Here is a 16,748-nt window from a genome sequence, read left to right on the forward strand (position 1 = left end):
TGGCCTTGGCCCCTTAGGGATGGGCGGGCGCGCGCGGGGAGCACAGTTCGGCGCGTCCTGGCAAACAGGAAGTGAGACAAAGGCGGCCCCTTATTGGCCCCGCATTCCTTTCAGGTGATTCCCGCAAGGCCACGGGACTCCGCGGGTCCTGAGCAGCTGCCCGCTAGGGAGGGGGACCCCCTCCTGCCTCCCTTCAGTGACCGGCCCCCGCTCAGTGACGCGGGTTTGCACGAGGAAGATTCCTGCCTTGGGCGGGCCTCCAGGTCTCGGAGGCACGTGGAGGGGAAAGAATGGGCCACATCCACTCAACCATTTCACAACCTGTAATGCCACCTCGTGCTAGCGTACCCGTGCAGGCACCAGGACCCTCTAAGGAACCAGACCCAGTGCCTGCCCTCAGGGGGCTGCCAGCGTAGGGGAGGAGGCAGAACACCCAGAAGAGTGAAATCCTGGCTGAAAGGGCAGGTGCAGGTGCATTCAGGGAGGGGGCGTCTGAGCCATTCTACCTGGGTTAGGGGAACGTCAGGCGCCTTCTACAGGTACTGTCGGAATGAAGGAACCCTGGAGGTGCCTTTGACATGAGAGTGGCACCGGGGAAAGGGGAGGGTAGGATGGAAGGTGTCCTGACTGGGGGAAGAGCCTGTGCAAATGCCCACTGGTCTGCATGTGTACTGGACACCTTGGGAGCAGTGAGGACTCAGGAGCTGCCTGGGCACAGGATAAAGGAGCTGCTGAGGATGCTGGCCAGGTGGGTCCTGGAGGCCTTGACAGCCAGGCTGAGACCTAGGCTGATTTTGCTGGCACTGGGAGCCTGCCTGTGAAGGTAGAGTCTGGAGAAGCCTTGGAGAGGTGGCTCCAGTGAGCCCAGGGGCGGGGGAAGAAGAAGGGCCCCCTCGCCTGGGTGACTGGGAGAGGCTGATCTGCAAAGACAGAGGCTCAGCTTCTGTGAGGCTGCACCCCCCACCCCCGCCTGCTGGGCACTGGCGCCAGTTCTGCTGATTGGTGGGTTGCCCTCCCTTCTCAGGCGGTGCTGACTCAGCGTCTGAAAGGTGGTTCCCACGGGTTCATGTCTCTCTGGGGGCCAAAGGTCATGCCATCCCTGCTCCACCTCAAGTGGGTCAGTGCCCAGGACCACTGACAACGAAGACTAAATGGAGACTGAGGTGTCTAGTCCACCCACCCCTGCCAACCAGCAAGACCTCAGCAGTCCTTTCTGCTTTCTAAACATAAGCCACCCCCACTCTGGCCTGGCTCTCTGCTCCCAGAAGGCTCCAAGTTGCTAAAGTTATCAATACTTTGTTTTTATTTTAAAACAGTGAAAAGAAAAATAAATATCTTTGGAGAATAAGAATATAGGGGTGGGATGGGTAATGGGTCTGGAGACTTGGGGGTGTCCCGGCTTCAGTGGTCTTGCATGGGGGTGCGGGGGACCTGGGGTCCGCAGGCTAGTTTCCCCCAGGCCAGGCTCTGTCCCGTACCCGCTGGGAGGTCTGGGGGCTCCACCAGCCTCGCCTGCCCGTGGCTCCCAGGCTGGGCGCTGTGTCAGCGAAACCCTCCCGAGGATTAGGCCCCTGGCGCCTGCTTGTGTCTGGAGCACAGGATTGGGCCCACAGATGGAGCAGGGGGCACCACCCCAGGGGGCTCTTCTGCCGGCTGGCCTGACTTGATGCCCACCGCCTCAGTGGTGACCCATGTCCTCCATGCCCACACGGCCCCAGACACCCAGCACGAAGCTCTCAATGTCGCACTCGTTGGCTCCACGCACGATGCGGAAGTGGCCCCTCTCACCCCAGGCTGGGCCCCAGGAGTTGGCCGCGGTCTGGGAACAAGGAGGAGCGTGAGCAGGGGTGTGAGCAGGGGTGTGAGCAGGGGCATGGAAAAGCAGGGAAGGGGGTGGGGCAGGGGACAGCTGCTGCAGGGCCCGCAGCAGCGCAGAGACTCACCCAGTATTTGAGTGTCCTCCCATCAGGAAGTGACTCCTCTCCCCACCTGCGGGCAGAACCAGGCAGGGCTAAGGGCGCTGACTCCACCTGCTTGCAGGGCTCCTCCCCCAGGCCTTCCCTGTCGACCCCTGCTGCCTTTCATCACTGAGGTACACCCTTAGGACGTGGGCAGGTCTCGGTCCCCGTGTGCACCTCCCTCAGTCCCCAGACTTCTCTCAGTCTGTACTCGCGCCCAGTACTCGCGCCCAGTGTGGGGAAAGGCACTGGAAGGGATTGTTGAGGGGTGAGCAGAAAGGGGGAATGTGGACCTCTGGCCTCCAGGCACCCCCATCCTGGACCATTTCTCTGGGACCTCACACTTCTGCCTGCCCTCGCTCCTCACTTGGGGAACCAAGGAGGAATGGGTGCCAGGGACCAGAAGGAAGAGAGCCAAAGAATATAAGTAACTTAGAGGCCCCACACTCCCACTGCAAAGAGCATTTCATTGGTTGGACAACTGAAGTCATTGACTCAAACACCTCCTGTTATCTCAGGTGGGGAAACCAGAGGCTGGGAGCAAGGTCCTGAGTCAGGCAGGGGTTGAAAACAGGTGCCGAGATGGGGAGAAGTCGGCAACTCCCAGACCCTCCTCTGGGTGCCATTGGAGTTATTTTGTCTCTCTGTGTAAGGAAGGAACGGTCCCTCAAAAGCCTTAAAGGGCACCCGACTCTTGGTGTGACTAGGGTAAGTCCCTCCTCTTTTTGAGTCTCAGTTTCCTCCTCTTCAAAATGGCACTTTACAGGGAGATGGTCTGGATTCAAGGCAGGCTCAGAGGCTCCAGTGTAAGCCGGCTGTCCCCACCCCTCTGCCCCCCAGAGCCCCTCACCCTGTGATCTTGACGGAATGGGTCCCATGCCGGCGGTACTGCTCCGGCTTCACTTGCGTGTGGCTGTAGATGCCGCTCTGGTACAGGAAGAAGTCCTCGTGCACCTCCATGAGGGCTGTGGACGGGGCAGACAGCACCGGCTCAGCCCCTGAGCCACGGCACCGGGGCCCTGGTGGAGACTCATGCCCCGGCTCCAGGGCCTCTCCTACCAAGAATCTAAGTTCCCCTCCCAGTGCTGCCCATGGGGCGGGGCCGTGGTCCCTCCACTCCCAGCCTGTGTGGACCTGCTGCCCGTGCCGTACAGAGCACGTGTGCTGGCTGTGCCCAGCCTTAGGCAGGCACATGCTTCTGGAACCCAGGGGCAGGCTGAGGGGTGCTTGCCTTGGACGGGGCCGTTCTCCATCAGCTCCTTCATGATCTCCTTCTCCTGGAGGGTGGAAGGCGGGGAAGAGAGTGTCCATCAGGGGTGAGGCTCCAGCCTCCAGCTCTCTTCCTGTGCCCCCTCACCCATGTGCAGACTTACACTGGAGCCAAGGCGGTAGGCAGGCGTGACCTGGTAGATGTCATTGGCATGGACATGGTGATTGGGGCAGCGGGCGGTGGCCTGGCGCTTGCCCCGCCCCATGGCCCGGCTGTGCATCATGCAGCGGGGCGCAGGTCCAGTCTCGGTTCGCTCCTGGCCCGAGAACGGGTAGCAGTGGTCAGACACCACCCTGGAGGGGCAGCAGGAGGGAGCCAGGGCCAAGTGAGCTTGGCCTTTCCTAAGGCCCCAGCCCCGTGCCCTCCCTCCTGCCGCACCCCGGCTGCTGCTCACCCTCGACGTCGCAGGAACCACCAAGCGCCATCGAGATGCCCACCTTGGCAGCCCTGCTGGTTGCGCTTGTCACAAGACAGCAGGTTCTGGGGCGACAGGACAGGCGTCATATGTCCCAGAGAATGGATTGAGACGCGATCAGACGCTACGGCTGGCGGAAGGAAGCAGAAGGTGCCGTCGGAGCTCTGGCCTCGGCCCTCCCTCCCCACCCAGCCGGCCCTGTCCTCGGACGTACCCGCTGTGGAGAAGGCCCAGGAGCCTGCACAGTTGCCCTGGTCAAGAGGCTCGTGAATCAGATTGGGCCACTTCTCAGCGGCCTCAAAGGCTGTGGGCAGTACCTCCCCTGGAACCAGCACTGTCTGCAAGGCAAAATCACTCAGTCCGCCTCCTGCTTCTGCCCGGCCTTCCCCCAGGGCCTTCTCCAGGGCCTCTTGTTATGGGCAGGAACTGAAGGCACCGAGAAAAAGTCCAGGGCCTTCTGCAGTTCGACCTTGGGCCCTCCCGCTGCGGAAGGGTTCCAGCAACCTCTGCCTGGGCTCAAGTGGAAGACCCCCCGTACGGCTAGTGCCTCCCTAGTGTCCGGTGTGGGGAGACGAGTTCTGTTTTACAGATGAGACAACTGAGGCCAGGAACAGGGAGGTAGCCAGGCCAGAGTCACCCTGCTTCTCGTCCTCAACCCCTGCCGTGTTCTTCTGCACCTTCCAATCTGTTGCATCCTCTTTCCCACCAGGACCTTGGGCTTCAGGCCGCAAAGGGCCGGGGAGGGAAGAAGCAGGTCCCGTGACTGGCAGGCTGCCAAGGCAAACAGCAGGAGGGGAATAGCAGAGGCCCCAGGGAGCAAGGACATGGGCAGCCTTGAGCTGAAGTCCCTCTTCAGGGAGGGCCACTCCAGCCAGCCCCTGCCTCCTCCCTGCCCACCACTGAGAGATGGAGCCTCCAGCAGGAGCCCCGGCCCTGTCCTGCTTAAGTAATCCTTCCTCACCCTCTGACTGTTCAGGGTCTGGTTGCCATTTCCTCCCCAAAAGGGTCCCACTGGTGGGAAGGGAGAAGCCCCCTCTTCCCTTGGGGTTCCTCCGAGCTGTTTCCGAGAATTGCTGCTCTCTGGCCAGAGCCGGGGAAGTGTCTGTTTTTCCCTTCCCAAAATACCAAGGTGACCTCCCGGCCCCCTGGGCCCTGACCCAGCTGGGGCCAACAGCATTTTTTCCAGTCTGGGGAGGCCAAGAAAGGGCCCGGGCTGGAGCACAGCGCTCAGAAACCGAGCATCGGTGCATTTTCTAGGGCAGCACCTCTTTTTATGGGCAAGAGCTCAGGGCCCAGAGAAGGAGAGCGACTTGTGCAGCGTCACACAGTATGTTGGAGAGGGACAAGGCCAGGCCCCTGGATGTACAGGGCACAGGGTGCCAGGTCCCCCGGGGTCCTAGGCCATGAGATGGCAGGGCTGTGGGCAAGAATGGACTTACGTGAATCTCATTCATGTTGGCTACGGAGGAAGATGGACGGATGGTGCCTAGGCGGTAGCGGATACCTTCATCCAGGGTCATGCCCCAGAAAGCGCTGTGGTTCCCAGCCCGCCACCTGCAGGGGAGGGGTGGAAGTGACAGGCCTGCTAAGGCTGGGGGTCCGGGAGGTACGCGTGGGTGCCTGGGGATGTGTGTGGGTGGAGTGCATGCACAGATGAGGCCTAAGCGTGGGTGTGCCTGGCAGCACATGCGTCTCAGGCAGAATGTGTGTGCTGTGTGTGCGTGTGCCTGTGGGCCAGCCAGCGCATTTCCAAGGCCTCTCACCCGTAGTTGCCCTGGTTGATGGCGTCGATCATGTCTCGATCCACCAGGCACGGCTGCTGATCACACTCCCACTGCCCTTTCTCCACGCAGGTGCTGAGGTGACAGCAGGGAAGAAAGACGTGAGGGGGTGCTGGGCAGCCTCTGGAGGGAAGAGGCCTCGGAGGTCCACAGGGGCCTGAGGTTCTGTACCAGTGTCCATGGCAAAACCCTTAAATCATCCCATGCAGCCTGGTGATTTTAAATCTCAACTTCAAGTTCACAGTTCTCAAGTTTATATCTTCCCAGATCTCTCCCTAAACTGCAGATTGAAGAACGTCACTGATACTCAGCATCACCACGGGTGTGTCTAACAACAGGTTGAACTCAGCACAGCCCAAGTGGAGATCCTGGTCCCCCATCCCATGCCTGCTCTGCCCACAGTCCCCAGAAAAGGGCCACTCCACCTTTCCTGGAGCTCAGGCCAAAAGCCTGACTCTCTCTCATTTGCTGATCCAATTCATTGGCAAATCCTGTTGGCTATACCTTAAAAACCCACCCACAATCCAAACCGTGTTTCATTCTTCCCTGCAGACCCTGCGGTCCAAGCACCTTCACCTGGATTGTGCTAAAGTCTCCTCACTCCTCTGCCCACCGATGCCCTGCACCTCCCTACAGTGCATTTTAAAGATTTTCTTTATCTTGAGAGGGGAAGGGAAGGAGAGAGGGAGAGAAATATCAATGTATGGTTGCCTCTCGTGCATCCCCTGCTGGGACCTGGCCTGCAACCCAGACATGTGCCTTGACTGGGAATCAAACCATGATCCTCTGGTTCACAGACCCACACTCAATCCAATGAGCTACACCAGCCAGGGCCCTCCGGTGTATTTTTAACACAGCTGCCAGGGATCCTGTTCAACCAAATTATATCATGTCATCCCTCTGCCCAGAACCTTCTACTCGCTGCACATCACAGAATAAGAGCCAAAGTCCCTATGGTGCCAGCAAGGCCCTGATCCATCCTCCTGGCCCCTCTCTGACCGCTGCCTGGCAGTGCTGGCTCCCGAGGCCCCGGCTGGCTGGTCCCCCAACTGTTCGTCCCAGCTGTGCTTCTGCCCCAGGGCCTTTGCACCGCTCTTCCCATGGCTCCCTCATTTCTTCCAAGTTTGCATTCAAACGGCACCTCAGGGAGGCCTGCCCTGGCCACCCTATCTTACAATTCAACATCCTCTACTCTTCCTGTCCCACTTCCCTGTTTTATTTTCTCCTAGCATGCCCTCACTGTCAGACATACTGCATATTTAGATACTTAGATTGTTTATACCTGTTTCCTCATGGGCTCTAGAGTCCTTGAGGGCAGGTATTATTGGATATTTCAGTGCCTACACAACAAAGCCTAGCACAGAGCAGACGCCCAATAAATACTTGTTGAATGAATGGATGAGGCAGTACAGCAAAGTGACTGAGCATGGATTCCGAAACTCAAGTCTGGGTCCCAGTCCCAGCTGACAAGGCACGTGGCCTGAGGTAAGTTATTTAAATGATTGGCTGTAAAATGAGGGCAATAATAGCACTGCCTTTCGGGAACGCAGTGGCAGGCTTGCAAAGCACTTAGTGCAAGGCTGGGCCCGTGAAGCGCTCCAGAATTGTGATCAGCCATTATTGTTCTCCTGAGGGGAACCCCAGCCCCGCCCCCCACCCTGCCCCCTTGGAGTTTCAGGCTCAGACCCAGCTGGCTCCCTGACCACTCCCCCAGGAGGCCGGTGAAAGTCATCTCAAGCTTCACATGGCCAAGCGGGCTTTCCCCAAACCTGCTCCTCACCTAACACTCTCAACTCAGATAAGGCCCCTACCCAAGGTGTCCAAATCAGAACTCTGTGCAGTCTGTGGGGCCGCCCCACCCCACCCCCACGCCTCCTCAATCAGCAAGTCCTGGAAGTCACATCAGGAAAGGCTCTGAGTCTGTCTGCTTGTCACGCCTCCACTGCCACCGAGTACTGTGGTCCTTCCTCACCTCCTGCCTGGACCATGGCGATGGCTTCCTAACCAGGCTCCCTGGCTTTTTATGATCCCCCCACGTCGCTTTCTAAAGCCAGAGAGATCTCTGAAGAACAAAAACCAGATTTTGAACTCTCCAAGTGGCTTCCCACAACACTTGGAACAAGGCACAAAATCCTCGCCACAGCGTAGAGACCCATGGGAAGCGGCCAGCACCCTGTGCCTCCGGCAGCCTCCCCCCATTCCACAGCCCCAGCTGTGGGGAGCTGGGGCCCACCTCCGGGCCTTCCCACAGGCTCTGCCTCCCACATTCCCTCCTGTGCCTCTCACCTTCCTGTACCAACAAAAATGTCCTTTCCTGAGCAGCCTTCTCTCGCCCCCACCCCACTCTAAACTGAGATTCCCTCCTTATTCGCTGCCTTCCCATCACACCTGTCAGAGGTTAAAGTGATAACGTTTGTGTGTCTGGTTCTTCACCACTAGACTGGAAACTCCAGTGCAAAGGACAAGGACCTGTCTTGCATTCTGGCTGCACATAGTAGGTCTTTAAAAGATAGGTGTGCCTTGACCAGTGTGGTACATTGGTTGGGTGTCATTTCACAAAGCAAAACATTGCTGGTTCAATTCCCGGTCGGGGTACATGCTTGGGTTGTGGGTTCAGTTCCATGTTGCGTACAAGAGGCAATCGATCAATGTTTCTCTTCCTTTTTCTCCCTCTCGTTCCCTCTCTTTAAATATAAGCAAATAAAATCTTTTTTTAAAAAATTGCCCTGGCTGGTGTGGCGCAGTGGATTGAGTGCCAAACTGAAGGGTCGCCAGTTCTGTTCCCAGTCAGGGCACATGCCTGGGTTGTGGGCCAGGTCCCCAGTAGGGGGCACATGAAAGGCAACCACACAGTGATGTTTCTCTCCCTTTCTCCTTCCCTACCCGTCTCTCTAAAAATAAATAAATAAAATCTTTTAAAAAATAGGTGTCCACTGAACAGTTGAATTCTATGAATTCTTCGACGCTTTTACAAGCTCATAACTTTATTACAGGATGCTAAATTGCCTCCTTCGAAGCCTGCCCCAGGCTCCCGCCTCCAATGTTGCCTTTTAAGGAGCCTCAAGAGGAAACAAGACCCAGTATGGCTGGACTCTCCAGTCCCAGGAGTGGGCGGGCACTTTCAGAGAGGGCCTGAGAGACTGCAGGGGAGGGAGGCTCCCCTGGTTCTCTGTCTGCTCAGAGTCTCTGGAAGCCTCCTTTATCCCTCGGGGGCTCGCACAGCCCAGAGGCCCACAGGCACTGCCTCATACCCTCGGGTGCCGCACACAGGGAACACAGCCATCTAGGGCTGGCGGGGGGAGGGGTGGACAGGCAGTAAGCTGGTCAGTCCTCCTGCCACCTCCTCTTTGCCTCCAGGGCTGCTCAACCAGATCTAGACTGGACTGGTGACAACAGGTCCCAGTATTCCAGAGGGGGATTGTGGTGGCCAGCCCCAGGGACAGGTGTGGAGAGTGTTAACCCCTCAGGGTCCAGAGGCATCCTATCAGGACCAGCAGGAGCATGCAGGCGCTGACCACACACACACACACACACACACACACACACACACACACACTCTAACCCAGCACCCCTCACACCAGTGAGGCAATGGAAACACTTACGTGTAATGCATTCCAAAAACTCCTTCTCCCCAGGGCCTCCCAGGCAAAGAGGGCGGGGGGTGGAGTGGGTGCAGTGCCTCCTCCTCTCAGTCACAGGGTCCCCATTATTTCCATTAAGTTGTTCAAGGCTCCCTACCCAACCCTTTTCCCCTTCCCATCTCAGGCATCCGATTAAAGTAGGGGGCACGTGTGACCCCTTCATCCTCCCGTCAGGAATGGTGGGGGTAAAGGAGGGAGAGGGGCCACATTCCAGGGAAGGCCCCGTGCAAGCTGGCTGACCTCCCACTCAGCCATCCCTGACCCTCATCCGGTTCGGGGCAGCGGATGCTACAGTCAGAGGTTTCCTTCCTGGCGCCCCCTTCTAGGCCTCTGGTGACGGGGAAATGTCGGGAGGGGCGGTAGTAGCCCAGCCCAGCCAGGAGGGGCCAGGAATGACTCGCAGCTCAGGGCCACACCTGGAGTCCGGTGTCCATGGTCGGTCACCCTTGGGGAATGTTGTTAGAATGCTGTTTACATAAGTTGGCATAGTGTAAAAATTCCCATGTGTCACATGAGGAAACTGAGGCTCAGAGAAGGGAAAGGACTTGCTCTCAGCATGTGAGGGACAGGGACAGGGTTGGAATCCAGTCTCTCAGCCACGGAGCCCACCAGGCATAGCTTCTCCAAGCCCCAAACACTCACCAACGGTTGCAGTTGTCCCAATAGGTTCCCAGGACCGGATAGACTCTACCCTCGTGCATACATCCTGGTGGGAGGGAAGAGGAGACACGTGGCTGAGGTGATCAAGTCCTTAAAGGTCAGCTGTCTAGAAACACACATGCACACATCCTAGCCCTCACTGACACTAAAGTCAAACTATAACCTAAGACACCTCCTGCAGGGTCACGGGCCACCTGCTACTTAGGAAGTTCATCAGTGACTCCAGCTTAGATCCTTCTTGCTTCACTCGCTGCCAGCCATAGCCCTGCCTGGACCCTTTGCATCTAAATGAGTTGGAGCTTGGAGATGGGAAGAGGGGTGGGGTGTGTGGGGAATCTGAGGCCCAGAGAAGGCAACAGACTCCACTAAATAAATTAATACAGCACTTGGGCATGATAACCCAGGTATGCAACCTCTCACCCAGAGTCCCCGAAAATTGGGGTAAGAAATTCAAGTATCCTCCTATTGGACAAGCACGTGGCAAAGGAAGGTGGCAAGGGCTGAAGACAGGAACAGATCCGACCCACCTCCCAGGCATAAGCGGCCATCGCTGGGGCTGAGAACCCTGGGCAAAGGCAGAGGAATAGCTCGGGTGACCCTGACCAACCCCTGTGCTCTTTATCAGCCTGAGGCTGAGTCAGCGGGCGGGGCCAGTACCTTCCATCTCGGAATATGGAAACAGGACTGGGAGAAAGGGCAGAAAGTTGCCCTTCTCCTGGGCCAGCTTAAAATCCCACTGATTAAGGATCTTCTCTTTCAGTTTTGCTGCAAAGGTTCAAGCTAGACCAGAGTGGGGACTTCCTAGAGGTACGGAGAGTGAGGTAGGGTCTCTTTCCCGCATTCTACAAAGCCTCCCCTGGAAATGTCAGTGCACTGGCCTTGCTCCTGACCCGTGCTGACTTTGGGGCTGAAAAAGCAACCCACTCCTGGACGTCCAGTGCCCACCTTGGATGGGGGGGATCGGGGGTGGCACGCCGAGGCAGAAGTCCCAGAAGTCCGGGCAGCAGTCGGAGACGGTTCGGTTGCAGAAGAGGTCACAGTAGCAGGTGGAGCCCAGGTAGGGCAGGGCGCAGTGGTCGGCGCGGCCTCGGCAGCACAGGTCCTGCTCCTCGCAGTACCGACCTCCCGCATCCCGGATGCCCCGCAGGTGCAGAGCCGGTGCTAGTTCCCGGCGCCCACGGCCCGGCCGTACTCCCAGTACCAACTCAGCCAGCAGCAGCAACAGCAGCAGCCCCTGTGGACACCTCCACATGGTGCCTCTTGGGCCCCAGGGAGGGCAGAGGTCAGGGGTCCAAGGCGGTGGGCAGCAGCGACTCCCCGGCACCCCAGGGACAGGTATCCCAGCTTCAGGCAACTGCAAGTCCGAGAGGGTGTAGCAAGATCAGACACCCTGATTCTTGTGTCCCCAGGCAGGACATGGACAGCAGAGTAAGTCTGTGTGCCTTGGCTTATAGAGGGGAGGGAACTGGGCAAGAGAGGGGGCCCCTCCCTGATGTGCCTGGGGAACTTCAAGGACAGGGGATGGGAACCCTGGTATTTCTGGTGCTCCCCCACCCAAAGCCCATAGTCGGGACCAGAGGTCTTGGGTCCCTCTGCTCCTGCTTCAGCCTCCACCCCTGATGAGGGTCCCCCTTTCTCCTGTTCTTCTCTGGGTCCCTCTGACCACTCCTCACTCCCTCTCTGCCACCTGCCCTGTCCCCCTGCCTGCGCCCTCCTCCTTCCTCTTCCTTCTGTCTGCTGCCCCCTCTGCCTTCTGAGCAGGGGAGCGTCCCTACCTGACGAGGGGTGTGGGTTGGCCCAGGCTGCCCCACGCGCCGCCTCTGGACTCCTGTGACCGACTCCTGTGACCGCTGGACACTCAAAGTCAAGTGAGGAGCGCGGGGCGGGATCGCTTTTTTGTACCGCCCCACCCGTGGAGCCGCCTGCCGGCGGCGGGAGGGCGGAGCCTGCTCCTGCACCTGGGGTGGTCCCGGCGCTTCGGAGCCGGGACTTGTGAGGGGCGAGGTGAGCGAGCGGTTTTCTCACTTAGGCTCCGGTGGAAGCTGTTTCCTTAGGGGGCGGAACTCTGACCGACAGAAAGCGGAATGTGGTCTGACAGCGGTAAGGACTTCCCCGTGGGCGTCGCCGTGGGGCTCAGGGACTGGCGCGGAGAAGGGGAGCTAGGGGGCGGCGGAGCTCCGAGTTTTGGACGGGAGTTTGGGAACCGATGGGGAGGGTGCCGGCGGCAAACATCTCTAAGTCCCCTTCTGAAGCCTGGGCAATGAGAACAGCCAGGCACGCGCCCCTCTCACAGTGCCCCCTGGGCCTGGGCCGCCCTGAGCCAGGTTCCTAGGAATGATTGGAATCCCGAACCTGCAGATTCCTTGAACAGCTCACCGTCCTGAGGGCCGGGGGGGGGGGGGGGGGCGGGGGCGGAGCGAGGAGGGCGTGTTGTAGGGGTTGCCTCCCCGCCCTACAGCCCTCTTCGGCTCTGCAGAGGCATCTCGCCAGGCTCTGCCACTGTCCGTTAATCCCGAGGGCATCCTGCTTGGCACCTGTCCTCCTCCAGGGCCTTGTGGCAGGAGTCCCGCCAGCTGGTGCCCCCTCCCTCGCAGAGCCCCCCTTCCTGCCCAGGGCATGAGCCCTTCCTTTGCCCAGGCTGTCGTGGGCCCCAAACAATGGGGCTTCTGTCCCTCCAGGCTTGCCATCACCTTTTACCTCCTCATTTCGCAATCCTCTCTCTTCCAAAAGGTTGGGTTCAGGCCAGAGGACTCCCACAGCAGCGAGGATGAAAGGCACTACACCTGCACAGACCTCCTGCTCCCACCGCAGGCCACCTCTGGGCGTGGGGAGGGGGTGGCCGGCATCACGCCTGGGGATGCCCTTTGCCCTCTCTCCGACCTCCCCTCCCGGCCTGCCCAGCCTAGGGGCATCCTCAGCTGGCCAGCTCCTGGGGGAGGGGAGAGACCAGGACAAAAAGGCATCTGTGCCTGGGTTACCCTCTGCCAGGGGAGGACGGGAGAGTAGTGCCCGGGAGCCCCAGCACTGGCTCTGACACACTGAGGAGATGGCCCTCCAGTTCCCTGCAGGGACCTGGGACAACGCCTAGACGGGAAGCTGAGGCTCAGAAAATCAGCTCTGTCTTAGGTCGCACAGCCAGAATGCAGGCTTCCTCCCTGCCACCCCTTTCCCTCCGGTCCCCTTTCGTCACCCACTGCAGGCCTCAACCCCCTCCTGGTCGGGAAGTCTCTTTTCACATCTAACCTCATTCATTTTCCTGCACGGTGGGCCTCTCAGCATTGGCAAATGCCAAATCCTCGGGGTGAATGACGGAGGCTGCCCTCAGAAGGGCTGCTACCCAGAGTCTCCACTTTCATGGACCAGTTTCTGTTGGGTTCTGGGGCTGAGGGCTGGCGCAGGGACACCCGGCCTGTCCTTTGCCTCAAGTCACCCTCTGCAGGCCACCCATCTGAGTCTGTGTTGGGTGCATGTGTGTGTGTGTATCTGTGTACTGTGTTGGTGGGGTGTTTCTGCTAGAGTGTGTCTGTCTGCATCTGCTTGCCTGCCACCTGCCTGTGGGTCTGCCTAGACATTGCTTCTGTGTTGGCCTGTCTGTCTGTCCTTCAGTGTGCCGTTTGCCTGTACTTGTGTGCTCATTGGTGGGCATGTCCCTGTGTGCTGCTGTGTGACTGTCCCTGCCTGTGCATGCCGGTTTACTAGGTGTCTGTCTGGGGATTTTGGCTGTCTGGCAGTCCTCACTTGTCTGTCTGTGCCTAGGAGGCAGGAACACAGAGCAGGGGGAAGATAGCAGAGCCAAGCGTGTGGCTTGTGGGGGAGGGGGTCCCCTCTAGCCCTGAGCTTGGCACTGAACCCAGCGGAATCTCGTGACTCACTGGGTTGCTTGGCCAAAGAGGAGAGGAAAAGGGCAGGGCTCTGGGAGGGGGACTGGAACCCACTTTCCTTTTCCATGGCCTCCTCCTTCCTGGTGACTCATTCTTGTCTTACCCTTGTGCAAAGGCCTGAGGCAGAGCGACAGGTGGGAGACACAGCCAGACTGACTGACCCTGCAAGCTCTCAGCCTCAGGCTGGCCTGGGCGCCGCAGCCTCTGTCCCGCCTGGCTTGTGACTCTGGGCTGACACTGCCCCTCTCTGAGACATGCTTTCCCATCTGTACCTAGGAGTTCCCTGGTGTTTTTTTTTCATGCTCTCTTCTTTCCCTAAAGTGGGGAGTGACACTAAAAAGAGGCAGTGACAGGCCTAAGGTCACACTGCAGAGCCGGGCCCTGGCCTCCCCCTCTCCCCAGAATCCAGTGCTCCTCCTTCCCTGCCACAGCTGCTCCAGGGCTCAGAATGGGCCATTCTCCTGCGGAAGCTGAGCGGGGCCTCCTGGGAAGAAAAAGACCCATTGTGCCCGGCTCCGCCCAGGTCTGTGGCTCAGGGCCCACCACTTGAGGCCTGGAGACTCAGCTGTTTGGATCCCAAATGGCATCCCAGTTCAGGCTGGGAGTCCCTCGTGTCCCACAGTGGTCAGCTGCACGTGTCCAGACCTTGGAGCAGTGCTACCTGGAACTAAGTGTGAGACCCAGGCCAGGGCGAATGTCCTGGGTGAGACCACACCCAGACGTGTCCGGTTTCTGGGGCCTGCTGGGTTGGTTGCCTTATTGAAAGCACCCCCTGCAGGCCTGCGAGAGGCAGCTGCTGCTCTGTGGACGGACCACGCTTGTGGAAGATAAGATTAGGGGCCACGGGGAAGAGCTTTGTGGGAGCCGGGGTGTGCTTCACTGTCTGATTTTCTCGTTCATTCAACGAGTGTCTGTTGAGCATTTACTATGTTCTGTGACTGGGCTAGGTGCCGTGAGCAGGGTCGGGCCAGGCAGACACAGGTCCTGCTGCCATGACGTCTGCAGCTGAATGGGAAGACAGACAGACAGACAAAGATACTGATAAGTCATCCCACCAAGTGCAGTGCTGTGAAGGTCTGCACATGGCGCAGGGACCTGGAGCAACGAGGTGGTCACGAAGGTCTCAGAGAGGAGACGGCATCTGAGTGGAGACCTGCAGGACGAGAAGGAGGCAGCCACTGCTAGGGCCCAGGGCAGGGTAGTCCCGGAAGCCAGATCAGCAGTAGCCCTGAGGCCCGGCACAGGTTGGTCTGTTTGAGAAACAGAAGAAAACCCAGTGTGGCTGCGGTATGAAGGGGGGTAGAGGAGCAAAAAGAGGCTGGGCCAAGGGCCAGGGCATGCCAGGCAGGACCTCCGGCAGTGGTAGGGAGCTGGAGTTGTTTTTGGACAGCAGAGGGGATTCACAGGGGCAAAAGCCCGCTCCGGCTGCACTGTGGATTACAAGGCACAAGTGGGTTCAGAGAGGCCAGGAAGGAGGTGCAGCCCAAGCAAGAGACACTGAGGCCTGAACAGGGCTGGTGGCTGTGGAAATCAAGAGAAATGGGCCTATTCAAGACAGTACTTGCTGCCCTAGCTGGTGTAGCTCAGTGGACTGAGCGCCAGCCTGTGAACCGTAGGTCACGGGTTTGATTCCAGGTCAGGACACATGTTTGGGTTGTGGGCCAGGTTCCCAGTATGGGGTGTGCCAGAGGCAACCACACATTGATGTTTCTTTCCCTCTCTTTCTCCTTCCCTTCCCCCCTCTCTAAAAATAAATACAATTCTTTAAACACACTTGTTGAAGGATCAGATGTGGTGGGTGAGAGAGAGGAGCGATGAAGGACGGCTTTGGGTATCTAGCCTGGTGGGTGGGGTTTCTCAGCTCTTCTCTGCTCCTCCTACCGAGAGGCACAACGCTTTGCCTCCCTGCAATCTGAGCAGGCTGGGATCTGCTTGGACCATGCCCTACTGAGTGCCACGCACCCCACGCACTGAGCCTGCGGAGAACCCCGAACTGGAAGCTGGACAGAGAGGAGAGGGTGGAGAGCAGACTGAGCAGGTGCGGCTGGGTGAGGGAGCTGTCAGGAGCCAGTAGGAGAAAGCCTTCCAGGAAGGAGGGAGTGCTGACCACTGTGGAAGGTTGCCCGAAGTCGGGGTAAGCTGAGGGCGGAGAAGGGTCCGGTCGATTGGGCAACAAGGACACCGGGGCAATCTTGATGAGAGCCTAGAAGAGCAAATATGGAAGCTGGATTGAAATGGCTGGACCAGAAAATGGGAGCGAATAAGTCGGGGAGAACAGCCATAGGTAACTTTTCAGAAAGTGGCACTTCAGAGGGAAGCTGAGAAATGGGGCTTTGGCTGGGAAGAGAGGGGTCAAGAGAGGGTTTTGTCCACATGTGCAAGATAAAAAAACTGGGTCTCTATGCTGATGACAAGTGACCTGTAGGAGGGGAGGAACCGAGGAGATGGAGAGGGGGCTACCCAGGAGCAGAGCCCTTGATAAAGTGAGAGAGGAGGGTATCTGGGCCACGGGAAGGCAGAGCTGGCCTTTGATAGAAGCGAGACAGTGAGACACAGGGACCTGGGAAAAGCGGAGGCTGGAGAGAGGATGGAGGATTAGCTGTGGCCCCGACTGATTGTTCTACAAACCAAGAGGTCGCCAGCTCAGATCTGGTCAGGGCACACGTGTGGGTTGCGGGCCAGGTCACCAGTTGGAGGAGAGAGACAGCCAATCAATGTTTCTCTCGTACACTGATGTTTCTCTCCCTCTCTTTCCCCCTTCCTTCCCCTCTCTCTAAAAATAAATAAAGCCTTTAAAAAAAAGGATTAGGTGTGAAATCCTTTCCACAATCAAGGACAATAGAGAAACAGTAGGATTTCCAGCAGAGGTTGCTAGCAATTTGCAAGGCCTCTCCTCTGGTCTGCCAGTTTGCTGGCTGGCTTGCCTGCGGGGGTCACACAGCTGTTGGGGGCGGGGCCTGGAGCCCCAGCCTGGAAGGCACCTCTGCAGGGACTGAAACTGTGAGGACTGGAGCAGCACCTGTGGCTCCCCGCTGTCCCTGCGCCACTGGGGAGGTGTAGAGAGAGAGACACGGCTCTCCCTTTTCTGTAAAGTCTGTGTTTCATGGCTGCTCGGGGGCCAGTTGAACACAAAGGGCCGCTG

At 58.6% G+C, this 16,748-nt stretch overlaps 1 protein-coding gene and 1 long non-coding RNA gene across 4 annotated transcripts; one reads left to right on the forward strand and one right to left on the reverse strand.

The window, feature by feature from the left end:
* Window positions 1-1,578: 1,578 nt before the first annotated feature.
* TINAGL1 (tubulointerstitial nephritis antigen like 1) lies at window positions 1,579-11,580 on the reverse strand. 3 transcript variants are annotated; one of them, XM_037061609.1, is made up of 12 exons: window positions 11,501-11,580; window positions 10,671-10,984; window positions 9,708-9,771; window positions 5,407-5,499; window positions 5,083-5,197; window positions 3,858-3,981; window positions 3,623-3,773; window positions 3,332-3,521; window positions 3,190-3,235; window positions 2,809-2,923; window positions 1,944-1,989; window positions 1,579-1,819 (listed from the first exon to the last, which is right to left on the reverse strand). In XM_037061609.1, the coding sequence occupies exons 2-12, from the start codon at window positions 10,975-10,977 to the stop codon at window positions 1,679-1,681; spliced, it is 1,392 nt and encodes a 463-aa protein (XP_036917504.1). In that variant the 5' UTR covers window positions 10,978-10,984; window positions 11,501-11,580; the 3' UTR covers window positions 1,579-1,678. The 3 variants fall into 3 exon arrangements, with proteins under 3 accessions (XP_036917504.1, XP_036917506.1, XP_036917503.1); XM_037061611.1 differs by having other exon boundaries at window positions 10,671-11,087; window positions 11,501-11,576; XM_037061608.1 differs by having other exon boundaries at window positions 10,671-11,079; window positions 11,501-11,558.
* A 175-nt stretch (window positions 11,581-11,755) lies between these two features.
* On the forward strand, window positions 11,756-16,296 carry LOC118997745 (uncharacterized). Its single transcript, XR_005068714.1, has 3 exons — window positions 11,756-11,825; window positions 12,456-14,850; window positions 15,527-16,296. It is a non-coding gene; the product is annotated as an uncharacterized LOC118997745 (long non-coding RNA).
* Window positions 16,297-16,748: the final 452 nt, after the last annotated feature.

This window comes from Sturnira hondurensis, unplaced genomic scaffold (genome assembly GCF_014824575.4).
Source record: "Sturnira hondurensis isolate 20B ecotype Veracruz unplaced genomic scaffold, ASM1482457v3 Scaffold0013381, whole genome shotgun sequence".
NCBI lineage: Eukaryota > Metazoa > Chordata > Mammalia > Chiroptera > Phyllostomidae > Sturnira > Sturnira hondurensis.

Excerpts from the sequence above, each read along its gene's own strand:
- TINAGL1 (XM_037061609.1), bottom strand. The coding sequence starts at position 10,977 with ATGTGGAGGTGTCCACAGGGGCTGCTGCTGTTGCTGCTGCTGGCTGAG. Across the intron at positions 9,772-10,670 it reads CCCGATCCCCCCCATCCAAG|GATGTATGCACGAGGGTAGA; the intron begins GTGGGCACTGGA and ends CCCTCCCACCAG. Across the intron at positions 5,500-9,707 it reads TGGGACAACTGCAACCGTTG|CACCTGCGTGGAGAAAGGGC; the intron begins GTGAGTGTTTGG and ends CTGTCACCTCAG.